This window comes from Medicago truncatula, chromosome 8 (genome assembly GCF_003473485.1).
Source record: "Medicago truncatula cultivar Jemalong A17 chromosome 8, MtrunA17r5.0-ANR, whole genome shotgun sequence".
NCBI lineage: Eukaryota > Viridiplantae > Streptophyta > Magnoliopsida > Fabales > Fabaceae > Medicago > Medicago truncatula.
In genome coordinates, this window is record NC_053049.1 from 6,100,221 (window position 1) to 6,112,570 (window position 12,350).

A 12,350-nucleotide genomic window follows, 5' to 3' on the forward strand; every position below is an offset into this window, starting at 1 on the left:
TTTGATTTGTCGGTGTCATATCTGGTGTCCTTGTCCTTGCAAGTGCTTCTTTGCCAGGAATTGAGAACTAATAAGAGAAAAGTGTTGATTATTAAAAATTGCTCTTTTATGAATGGTGTGTGAAATTGAACAACTTGTTCTGCACCCATTTTGCTTGCATTTTGTTTTGATGATTATCAGTTTTGCAAATTAGAAACCACGGAGGAGGGAGTTTCCAGCATATATGAAAATTACAGTGCTTCTTTTTTGACATGTTTCCATATTGTTACATCTGTAGGGTTTGTGTCCTTCAATAAAAAACATTCTTCTTTTAGACTCTGAAGGGAAGCGTGTGGCAGTCAAGTATTACTCAGATGACTGGCCGACAAACAGTTCAAAGTTAGCTTTTGAGAAGTTTGTGTTCACTGAGACTGTTAAGACAAATGCGCGGACAGAAGGTAAGCAGCAAATATTGAGAAATACTCATCATGATATGAAGTCTATTAATTTTGTATTGTGTGCTATTGTAGTGGCCAGTGGCACATATATCAATCTAACATGATTCTTGATGTAACAGATATGTAGCTTTGTTTGTAGGTTATTATTATATTATGCAGTTTGGTTTGATCTTTAAAATCCTTTTACTTATTGATGTTCATGCCAATAGTTCTATTTACTTTCACTTCTTAGTCAAATTTTTTACCTCATAAGAAGATAAGTCACGGGGTTACCTTGAGCTAAATGATAAAATGAAGTGTTTTCATGACTATTTTATATCTTGGACGAAATAGATTTTGTGTTTATCTCACTCAAATCAGTTGGTGTCCTGCATATATGTAAAAAGTTGAGTTATATTTTGAAACATTCTCATGAGCCTGCATCCCTATTTGCTGCATCACTCTTTAAGAAATAGACTCAATCATTATTTACTACAGCTTGCATTCCTTTTTGACAATAGAGGGTAATCTAGAAAAAACCCATATTATATATCTATATATATATATATATATATATATTTTTTTTTTTTTTTTTGGGAGACATATTTTATATATTTTAAAAACTACTTATTTTGTCCCGTGAGCTTAGCTCAATTGGTTGGACAATGCATTATTATATGCAGGGGTCGGGGTTCGAACCTCGGACACTTCACTTATTCAGCTTATAAGGTGAATTCTAGCCACTAGACTATCTATTAAAAAAAAAAAAAAACTACTTATTTTAGTTTTCTGTCTCGTTCCTATATCTCATTTGTTTTTTTTTTTTTACATGTTACATACTCAAATTAACGATTCAGTCGTCAACATTATAGCTCCTGGGGTCGTGGCTATTCAAATCACTCACTTTTGTTGTAAACATTTTGTCATTTTATGTTTAAATCTAAGTTTTTTTTTGTTGGAATGTTTTTAATCTTAATGTTTTGAGTTTGTTTGTAGATTTATCATTTTAAATTTTAGCGACATTGAATTTATATTGTTTTATACGCATTCTATGAATCTGAATGAATCAATTGAGAGGGTAGAAGAAACAAAGCAACATAAATATTGTGATATCTAAGTTACTTTGAAGCTTTGGTCGTATACACATACTAATACAGTCTGTTGAGTCTAATATCAAAGCTATTCTTGCCTCAATAATTATTTGCCTTATACTCACTAGCAGAAAGACACGTCTATCAGCTTTTCTATTGTACTTAATTATATATCAATGTTATCAAATCTCATTATAAATATTTAGCATATATCTCCTTTACAATGCAAGTCGTTACTCATTTTTTAATATATAAATAAATTATTGTTTATATTGCGGTGAAATTGTTCCTATGATTATGAGATTTAATCAAGTTTTATTGAAAATTTTAAATAATGTGATCATGAGAGGAAAAATGGTCGGTGAGATTATTCATGGATTCTATGCTGTGGGGTTTCTTCCATAGCTCAAAACACATGTTTACGTGTCATACACAAAGTCTTCTATTCATTTAATGTAAGGTTGCCTTTTTTCTTACCACATTAAGTATATGTTTGGTTGCATGGTGAATACACCAAAACTCACGTTTACAACTCACTTTTATTTAAAATTAATTCTTTTAAATTCAATTCTATCAAATTTAATTTTTATCACCGCATAACCAAACACACAGTAAGCTATGCATAGACTTTTGGTGCCAAGCATTTCAGCATGCGGTGCAGCATATTTGAATATTGGCACGCTATGTCGGTTTCACATTGAAGCTCATGACTTTAGGTGAAAAAAGAGATGCTGATTTTTTCAAACTCTATAGGTTGCTATGAAGCACGGACACTCCTTGAATTATGCGTGTTCCGGTGTCGGACATGTGTCGTGTCCGACATTGACACGATATTGATTCATGTAATTATACTGTATTATGTGATTTTTTAGAATTATTAACTGTATCGGTGTGCCAGTGTCCGTATCCGTGCTTCATTCTGTTCAATATATCTCTAAACAGAGGTGCATTTGGAAGGAAGTATGAATAAGAAATGTATCATAAGCACAATACAAAAAAACAAGCCAAGTGACCTACATCAAGGAGAGTTAGAGAAAAACTCATTGAGAGAATTTTAGAGAAAATTCTTCGATGTAATTGGGTTGCGGGTAGCGAGAGATTGTGAGTGTTTGTGAACTCAGTTATCAATTTACTTCATTTCCATTAACCTGACTATGGGAAAATTTTGCATTATCCATCATTTATGCTTGTAACGTGTGGGTGCACATTCACGAACATTAAGGATTTTCTCTTGTTTTTCGATTGATATCAAAATTCTTTGTTTTTCCAAAATGATTAAACAATTTCAATTGATAAAATAAAAAATGAGAATAGGATAACTTAGGCAAGGTTCATCAATCAGTGAAATTCATTATGAAACATTAAATAGACACCATAAAAATGTCAAGGCAGTGATGCTGAAATCAATTCTAAAATCATACTATAAACTTTGCTTCTTTTGAAAAAGGAAAAGCTACAATTTACGAAGTCACTAGAACCCAAATTAACATATGGTAAACACATAGTACATAGAAAGTGAAATACTAATATTTTAAAAATTAAAATCCTCTAATGGCATGATTTCAGTGATCAAATCGAAAAACGAAAACAATGTTTATCAGCTGCATACTTGCTTCAAGGATGAGTACTATTTGCAAGTAAGAGACTAAGTTCGCGTTTGGAAAAAATAGATAATCACTTTCAAACTCTTCTGTTTCCTGCTTTTGAAAATCATGTGAAATAGGTCTTCGGATGCAAGATTGTTGTTCTAGATGTGGTCACGAACATGCTGTAACTGTAACCAGAATCCAAAGTTCTGCAACATATCAGACATTAGTCTTACCAAACTGATCTGAGTTTATTTCTCTTGAATGTATAAAACTTGCAACAACTGAAAATTAATCCTGGAGAAAACATGTACAATTTCAACAGAAACGAGAAACAAAAAATGAAAAACGAAAAAATATTTGTGATTTCAAAATGCTTGCATCTAATGTTGCTTGTTCATTCTAAAAAATAACATTGAGAATCATTCTAAAGGGAGAAAAACTAAGCTACAATATTTGTTTCATAAAAAAATTATAACATGAACTTATAAATGTTCATCAAATATATCATATCGATACAATTCAAAGATTTCGAACATTGTCCGCTAAAGTAAATGAAAGCATAAACCATATTATAGTCATTCCTAATAATACACAGTGACTTTTTCCAATAGTTCAAATTATAATACATATTTTATAATATCACAATCAAATTCACACACACATATACCGCATACTATCTTCATGCTATAACCAAATTCAAATATATATACCGCATATTATCTTCATGTTACTATCTTGTTGCTCGCTCTGTCACGCCCAATTTCAGCTGCAAATCAATCTCCACAAGTACTTCAATGGACCTGCTTATAGAAAACATGGATCCAAAAGAATGTTATATACCAACCAGTTATGTTTATAATTTCCTGATTTGCATAAGAAATTTTTAAAAGGGAGTAAGAAGTTTCTTACGTATTAAGAAGTCACATGAAAAGTCGCATTTTTTGTTCAAGGCCAACTCTTGGTTTTGTACCTGGGTACCTTGGCCACTGCTTGACTCCTCACCGCATGCTGACTCCTCATGACCACATGTGTAACTTAATTCAGAGTGGGAGGGGACTATCCGATTACAATGAAAGAAAATAGAGTCAAAATCATTTAAAAAAATAGGGATCAAAGTTGCACAATTGCAATTTATGGAATCCAAGTGTGCAATTAAGCATTAATAATAATACTTGCTGTATTTAAGATTGCACAAGTAAAAATAATATGTTTAATTAAATTATGATCGAACTTAATTATTTGAAAGATGGTATTCAGTTGGCTACACCTAATGGTTTATAAATTCAACCTTCCGTTCCTCTCACTCTATCCAACAACAAACTTAAGTGTTAGCAGAATTGGGTTATCCACGGTAAAACGGTCATTCACAAATCTGGTTCATTGGATGAAAATCAGGTGACTCGAATTTCCGATTAATGTTAAAGCCATTTCATTGAGGTCAAAATATGAGTCATTCAATGGGAGAAATTGCTTGACTGGTTGAACACGTTCTATCAACCAGTCAAGCAATTTCGCCCATTACAGAAGTTCAAGATAGTGAAACTGTATATTATTTATGAAAGGGCGGAGATATGAAGCTCTACAACGACGAAAGCGATAACCAGAGTCAAAGGATCCTATTCCAAAGCATAACTCCTACTAGAGAGAGAACTCTCCTAACCACAACTATCAACCATAAAACTGAATGATTCCCACACTCCTCTTGTTGAATCATATAAAGGCTAAATGACTAAGATCCCCCTCCCTAAAATGCGGTAACCATATTCTAGCTCACTAACTAGTTCTCCCTTGATCCCACACCATTTCTTATAGAATATGCATAGGTGTCCTATGACTCTGATTCCGTGCTTCCATTGACAGAAAGGAATCCAGGTCACACGCAGTGGTAGTCTGGTGTAGATTTCATTTGTCGAGCATTTCTTGGCGCATTTTGGAATAATCTATCAATATCAGAAGCCAAAGTAGTAAAGGAGATAGTATGACTTGCTAGTCAAATTTGTTTTACAAGAATGACTTGCGGATTGTTACTGGAGTATGAAGCCACATTAGTAAAGGAGATGCATGAATTGAATGGCAACCTTCTTCAAAAATACTAGTGCATCCAGATAATTAAAAAAATAAAAATAATCAGTAGGATAAGAATCAAGTAATTGAAAAGGAAAAAAAACATTGGTTGAAGTATGTGGCAATACAAACACATTTTTTATTTTTTTCCCAGTGAGATGGTCACATCCCTTTGCTAAGATACAATGCCTTCCTTCAAGAACTGATGTTTTGGTGTTCAAGTTTACAAAATAATAAGAACTAGCAGGTATGCTGTAAAAATATAGTTATTTAGCTGTTTTAAGTAAGTTTTTGTGATAATGAATGAGATGAAGAAGGACTTGATTTAATTAAGTAGTAGTAGGAATAAACACAACATATATGAGACTATCGAAAGGGAGTAAGAAGTTGCAAACCTTGTGTGATATTTGTGGAAAGATCTTCAAGTGGCTTAAAGATTATACTATGTCCTGATTCTAATTCAACTGCCTTCTTCAACTCTTCTTTCCTTGGTGAATCCAATTCCAATTCCAGTAAAACACTCTCCAAGTCTTCGACACCTACAAGTCGTACCCCGCACTCTTTAATACCAATTGAACCGTCAACTTCCCCCATATCGTTTGTAACACAGAACTCAAAACAAATCTCAGGTTTATCAAATTTGAGAATGCTGTCACAATGGAATGGATCATACCACACATAAACATGATCCGAGTTCAGTTCTGTGCAATCAGTATTTAGCAAGCTAACCTTTATACCTTGTTCTCCCAAGTTGCATTGACATTTTATTCTAGCTTCACCCTTCTTCGTTCCATCTCCACCAGCTGGAGAAAGAACCACTGAGTATATGAATCCTAGCAGGTTGGAATGATCAGGAAGCAAATTAAAGGTAATGGAGGAGTCAGTAGCTATTTGACATTGCAACAGACTCGGGATACATGTTCCTGGTTCACAAGTATCAACACTGGTATAATTGTAGCTGTGAACGGCCACACGAAGTCTTCTTACAGACACATTTTGAAACACAGCACTCATCATTGTTAAATTGAGACTTTTCATTATAAGGGTAAGTGAATGTCCATCCAAATTCAAGCTGTTACTGAATGAAATGTGTTTGGTTTTTCCCATCATCTTTGTTGCTAAATTTTTTAGACTTGACACTGAAATGAGTGATGTGCAGTTAACTGCATTTAACACTGTGATGAGAGGTGGAAGCTCTGGTATGCACTCAAGCTCCCTGCAATTCACCAAAGACAAAATTTCCAATTCTTCAAGCTTTTTAATGCTTTCAGGCAACCTCTTCATGTTGCTTCCATCAAGGTTTAATTCCATTAACTTTGATACAACGTCGATGTTGTTGGGGAGGTCAAACTGGTTTACAAAAACAAAATCCTTCATATGTAGTATTCGTAGGGATCGTAAGCCATCAAACAGCTCATGTAGCTGTTGTTTCTCAACTATTAGTCTACTGCCAGAAATCTTCAACTCCCTTAGAGATATCACACTAGGTAACTCCTTTGGAAGATGGCTGAGTCTTAAACTCTCTAGATTAAGTCGTTTAATTTTGGGAAGACAACCAATTGATAGGTCCAGTGTTTGGATTCCTGTACTGCTTAAATCCAAGTTTTCAATTAAATCCGAGGACACTGCAAATTCCTCCAAACTTGTGCACCCATCCACACTGATCTCCTCCAAAAAACTTAAATGTTTTTCACCTCTAACGCTTCTAACCTTTGTACACCTATCCAGTATCAAAGTAACAAGTGTGTTTGCACATAAAACAGACGGATGAAGATCAACCAGACTCTCACAACCAGAGAGATTAATCCATTTAAGTCTTGACGCCTTAGACAAATCTGGAAGCTGTACAAAATGCTTGCATTCACTCATGTCAATTCCCTCTAATTTATCAAATTCCTGTGACATTTGAAAAAGATGATATGATCAAAATGCAAATCATGTATCCCCTGCCACAGTTATTTAACATTGCTGTGTAGCATGGAGATTTCAACAAGAAACTTATCATAAACAGGTTTTGGAGGACACTCAAAAGGGAAGAAGAAGAAGAAGTATATGTGATAATGTGTGTATATTTACCTGTATCCCTTGCCAGAGTTCTTTAACAATGCTGTACCGCATGCGGATCTCAACAAGAAACTTAGCCTTAAAAGGTTTTGGAAGAGACTCAAAAGGGTATCCATTCCATTCAAAATACCTGAGTTTATTTGAAAATGGCTCAAGAAATTCGGGAAGGTCGAGGTATGTAGTAGTACAACTCTGGTTAGAGGGTGCATAGAATTTAAGAATTCTTAAGCCTTTCATCTTGCTGAATGTGTCGGCACTTAAAGATAAATCATTATTTTGAGACAAATCCAACATTATGCCTTCAATGAAGCTACTCCCCTGCAGGACAAGAAAGTAAAATTTATCCAATTAATTGGTTACGTTTTATTAGATAGTAATTTAACTGTGTTGAAAAAAATGTCAGTTTTTCTTCCCCTTACCTTGTTTTCTTCAATTACATCAAGAGCTTCTCTTCCACTCAGTCGGGTATGTGTTGCAGGGTCCGTGCCACGATCATTGCATATGTCCGAACCCATTTTTTGTAGCAAATCGTGCATTTGAATTGTATGGTCATTTGAGATAGTTATCAAAGCCATGTCTTTGAGGACTACTATTTCACTACTTGCTTCGAAATCACAAGCATCTAGTATCCTCGCAACACAATCTTTCTTTTCTCCTATGAAAAAGAATGCTATGTCTAGAAATATCTTCTTCTGCAGTGCATCTAAGTCATCATAGCTCAATTTTAAAACTTCATGCACTGTCGCATTAGAATGCTTACCAAGTTTCTTAAAAGCACTCTCCCAAAATTCAATCTCTCTTGAACGAAGAAGTAAAGCAAAAACTTTAAGGGCCAGTGGAACGCCCCCTGCATAAGTGACCGCCCTTTGCAAGAGATGCTCATACTTCTCTCGGGGATGACTTGGCACGAAAGCTTCAAGGCAGAAAAGCTCTAGAGATTTTGGATCTTCCCATTGCTTGACCTCATATATCCGATGAACTCGTTTTCTCAGCAATTGTCTGTCTCTTGTTGTTATAATGAGTCTACTATCTTTATGTAGCTTACCATAATCTCTACATAAATATTCAAATTGATCCAAACTGTCCACATTATCAAGTACAATCAAAACTTTGGTACTTCTCAGCCTTCTCATATGAAATGTAGATATTACAACATCAGATGGAGAAAATTCTTCCTTTAGTAGCTCAGAGAATAACTTACTGACTGAATATTCTTTTGCATTAGCAAAGCAAACTTGGTCATATTGAGCAAAGTGTTTGGCAAACAAGACTTTGGCGATGGTTGTCTTTCCCATACCGCCCATGCCCCAAATTCCAAGTATTTGAACACTTTTCAATAATGACTCCACACATTCACAGTTTTTTTCGTCTCTCACAACGCCTTCTAGTTCATTAGGGTACCTCAGTTGTAGCTTTTGCAATACATCATTCACAATTTTGTGGATGAGGTTAGATTCATCCCTAACATAGTAAAAATAAAAGAGTAAATGACACAAAAAGCAATGATTAATTAAATTTATCATAAATATGACAATATATTATGCACATAAAGCAAGAAACTAATAACAAAAAGAATTTTGTTTTATTTATGGATCTTTACGCCCATGCATAGGATTGTGCATATTTTTTTTTTTGTCAAAGTAGTCTAATGGATAAAAATTCATCTTTTTAATGTGAATAAATGAGGTGTTCAGAATTCGAACATGACCCTTGCATATATTATGCAATGTCCCTATCTTTAAGCTAACATCACGGGGACTCGACTGTACACATTGTTGTTTATCTTATGGATCTTTTTTCCGTGAAGAATACCCGTCGCTAGTTCTAAATGTCCATAAGCATGCTGATGAGTTCTTTGGAATTTGTGGGTTTGTTCACTTCTATTGCAATGATGTTTTGCATGATTTGAACCTACTTTTGCTTTATGTTACACATTGTGGGAGCAAATTTTGTTACCCAAGGTTGTTTGATTCGACAAAACTGATAGGGGAGGTTGTTGATTGGGGCATAAACATATTTTGCTTAATAGTTGCAGCTCCATATTGTTCCTCGCTATCAGTTGTTGGAGTCATGTTTCGATTTGTGTGAGAAATTTGTGTGAGAAGATCATGTTTCGATTTGTAAAATAAATAGGGATACTTTTGATGAAAATAATTAATGTATTAAATTAGTTTATAGACTAAATTGAAGTAGGAGATAAACTTTATGAAATGAATGGACGATCTATTATTTTATAGCTTTAGCTTGTATTCACCTCAATTTAAAACTTTTTTACACATGAATTTAATCAAATCACACCACTTCAATGTTTATGAAGATATTTTGAGAACTAAACTACTCTCTTCGTCTATAAATTATTTTGGTCATTTCACACAAATTAAACAAATATAATTAATTTTTGTGAGAAAGATAAATTTTGCATTATTTTACAAAGTTATCCTTTATTAATGTTATGTGAAAAATAAATTGAAGAATTGAAATAAGAGAATGTAATAAATGGATAAGGGTATAATGGAAAAAAGTATCATTAATGTTTTCTTGATATTGTAAAGTGACTTATAATTTAGAATAATTTATTTTCTCAAAACGACTTATAATTTAAGACGGATAAAGTATAAATGAAACTTTTAAAAAGAGACAAACAAATATGAAGGGTCTTGCTAACGAGTGTTTCCATAACACTCTTTAAGCATTCCTAATTAAAAAAATATTCTTTTACAAAATCAAATAATTCAATTTTTAATGCACTGAATTCATAAATCTTCATAAAAACTTACCATTTAAGGTTCTAAAGAGTAGGCATGGCAACGAGGCGGGTCGGGACGGGTTTAAGCATCCCTGTCCCCACCCCCGCCTGCCGTCGTCCTCAAACCATATTGGAGGTAAAAATTGAACACCCAACCCCGCCCTCAATGGGGACGGATCTCCCAGCCCCGCCCCACCCCATCCGCGAAAACTCTATTTTTTATAAAATATTTAAAACAATACATATTTTTTCATTTTGTTCATAGCAACAAAAAACAATAATTATATTAATAATTAAAGATCTAATAATTTTTTTTCAAAAGAGCAAAATAATTATAATAAACATGTTTTTAAAGAGTAATAAAATATTAAAATAGGTTGGTTCTTATGAAAATTATAAGATTATAAAATTTAATAAAGTAAATTTTAAAAAACGGGTGCGGGGCGGGTATAAGCATCCCGAGCCCACGACCCCGTACTAAAAATCCAGATTTCCCCCACATCCGTACCCAATTAAATCGGCTTTTCCCGTTAAATTCGGGGCGGGGCGGATTTTGTTACCATGTCTACTAAAGAGTGATCGGTGACACTTGTTAAAATTTTCCATATGAAAAAAAGAACTAATGCATCCATGGTTGATTTATAGTCAATTTTTGGTCTGAAATCACCTCTTTAATTTGTTTATTTTCTTCCCTTTTATTTGATTATCCTTTTTGTTATTCTTGAACTACTTTCATTTATGTACTAGTATTCAAGAATAAAGTCGCTCCTTTTGCCTTCATATATTAGTAGACATTAAGAACATGATGATGATGATATATATAATTCACTTCCTCTTCTTTTTTTGATTAAAAAAAAAATATACTCCACTTTTTAACAAATAATTTTCTCATAACTATATGAAGAGAAAAGCTTTTTATTTTGACACTATTACTTAAAAAATAATAAGTAGATTAAATTCATCAAAAACACGAGAGATATTATGCTTAGGAATTAACACATGGTGGTTGAATTGAATATCTTAAAAAATTCATCTAAAACTGGTTACTTACTTGTGAGTATGAGTGTCCCATCCAGATATAGTGGCTGCTTCAGTAAGGGCAGATCTCCACTTAAGCACTATAAGTTTATTGGATGCATTACTTTTGGTCCCAAGATCTCTCTCGTGTTTTGCAAATGCTTTCTCATAACTATGAGTCTGATTTCTTATGTGAGACGGATTTGTTTTATAGAAAACAGGTATAACAACTTGACCATGGTCTTTTCTGCATTCCAGCACTTTCACCAGTTCTTCCAAACACCATTTTGAGGTTGCAAAATTTTCAGAGAAAACAACGACGGAGATGTGTGACTCTTCAATAGCTTTGGAAAGTTTTGGCCAAACATCTTCTCCTCTATTGAGCTCGTAATCTATGAATGTTTTTATTGATTTATGAATCAGAGCATCGTAAATAAGGTTGGTGATGCCATACCGAGTGTCCTCGCCTCTAAAGCTGACAAAGACATCGTATTTCTTGCTGGAATAAGACATTTTACGTACCTTGATTAGAAATTATGATTGAGTATGAACAAAACAAACATATGAATATGACTTTCTTTTATCAGCTGCCCGCTTGGAGTTGGAGGTTTCTTTAAACAACACAAAGACCCCCTTTAGTTTAAAAATGAACATTGACCTCCCTTATTTGTTTCTTTAATTAAATATTCTTTCTTTGTATGTTAACACCGTTAGTTGTCCGTTAACTTCTCTGTTGTAATGGAAGCTTGTGTCAGCTACGATATCTTTGACCATGGCAACTCCTTGTATGAAAAATTGGCAAATTCATAAAAATTACACAATGGGGAAGAACTATTTGATTATAAATAAATGAAATAAAGCCATAAAACTAGCATATAATTAACCAATTGGTGTAATACACCACAAACAAAATCTTCGGATTCATCGGCTTGCTTTGAAATAGCCCGATTCAGTTCGAAGTGCAAACAGTTCGTCCAATTATCTTCAAAAATATAAAAATTCATATTGAATTCATGTTTTGTTAAAAAATTATAATTTTTTTTGGGAGGGATTCTAATAATATTATGAATTTTTCTGCAAAAAATTTTATTCAAAAATATGATATCTACATATAATTTACTTTAAAAGAGGGACCAAAAGTGAAGATGGAAAAAAATTTGGGACTAAAACAAAAAATTGTCATATTTATAAGGACTAAAAACATATTTAGCCATTTTCCATCTACTCGTTTGAAAATATTCAAGATTCTTGTTATATGGCCTTGAGCAAACTAGAGACCGTTCATTCTAACGGAAGGATTTTTGCCGCTGAAATCAAAATATAGGTACAGAAATTATATTCTGGAAGTTTTCTTTTTTAAAAT

At 33.5% G+C, this 12,350-nt stretch overlaps 1 protein-coding gene across 1 annotated transcript; it reads right to left on the reverse strand.

The window, feature by feature from the left end:
• Positions 1 to 2,925: 2,925 nt before the first annotated feature.
• LOC11418910 (disease resistance protein RPV1) lies at positions 2,926 to 11,614 on the reverse strand. Its single transcript, XM_003627088.4, has 7 exons — positions 11,022 to 11,614; positions 7,644 to 8,685; positions 7,237 to 7,542; positions 5,556 to 7,056; positions 4,006 to 4,152; positions 3,807 to 3,896; positions 2,926 to 3,302 (listed from the first exon to the last, which is right to left on the reverse strand). Exons 1-6 carry the CDS (start codon positions 11,498 to 11,500, stop codon positions 3,859 to 3,861), a joined length of 3,513 nt encoding a protein of 1,170 aa, XP_003627136.3. The 5' UTR covers positions 11,501 to 11,614; the 3' UTR covers positions 2,926 to 3,302; positions 3,807 to 3,858.
• Positions 11,615 to 12,350: the final 736 nt, after the last annotated feature.

Bases quoted from the DNA above. Each gene is read 5' to 3' on its own strand.
- LOC11418910 (XM_003627088.4), bottom strand. From the start codon at position 11,500: ATGTCTTATTCCAGCAAGAAATACGATGTCTTTGTCAGCTTTAGAGGC. The intron at 8,686-11,021 runs GTAAGTAACCAG...TTACTATGTTAG, and splicing joins TGGGACACTCATACTCACAA to GGATGAATCTAACCTCATCC. The intron at 7,057-7,236 runs GTAAATATACAC...CAAATGTCACAG, and splicing joins AACTCTGGCAAGGGATACAG to GAATTTGATAAATTAGAGGG.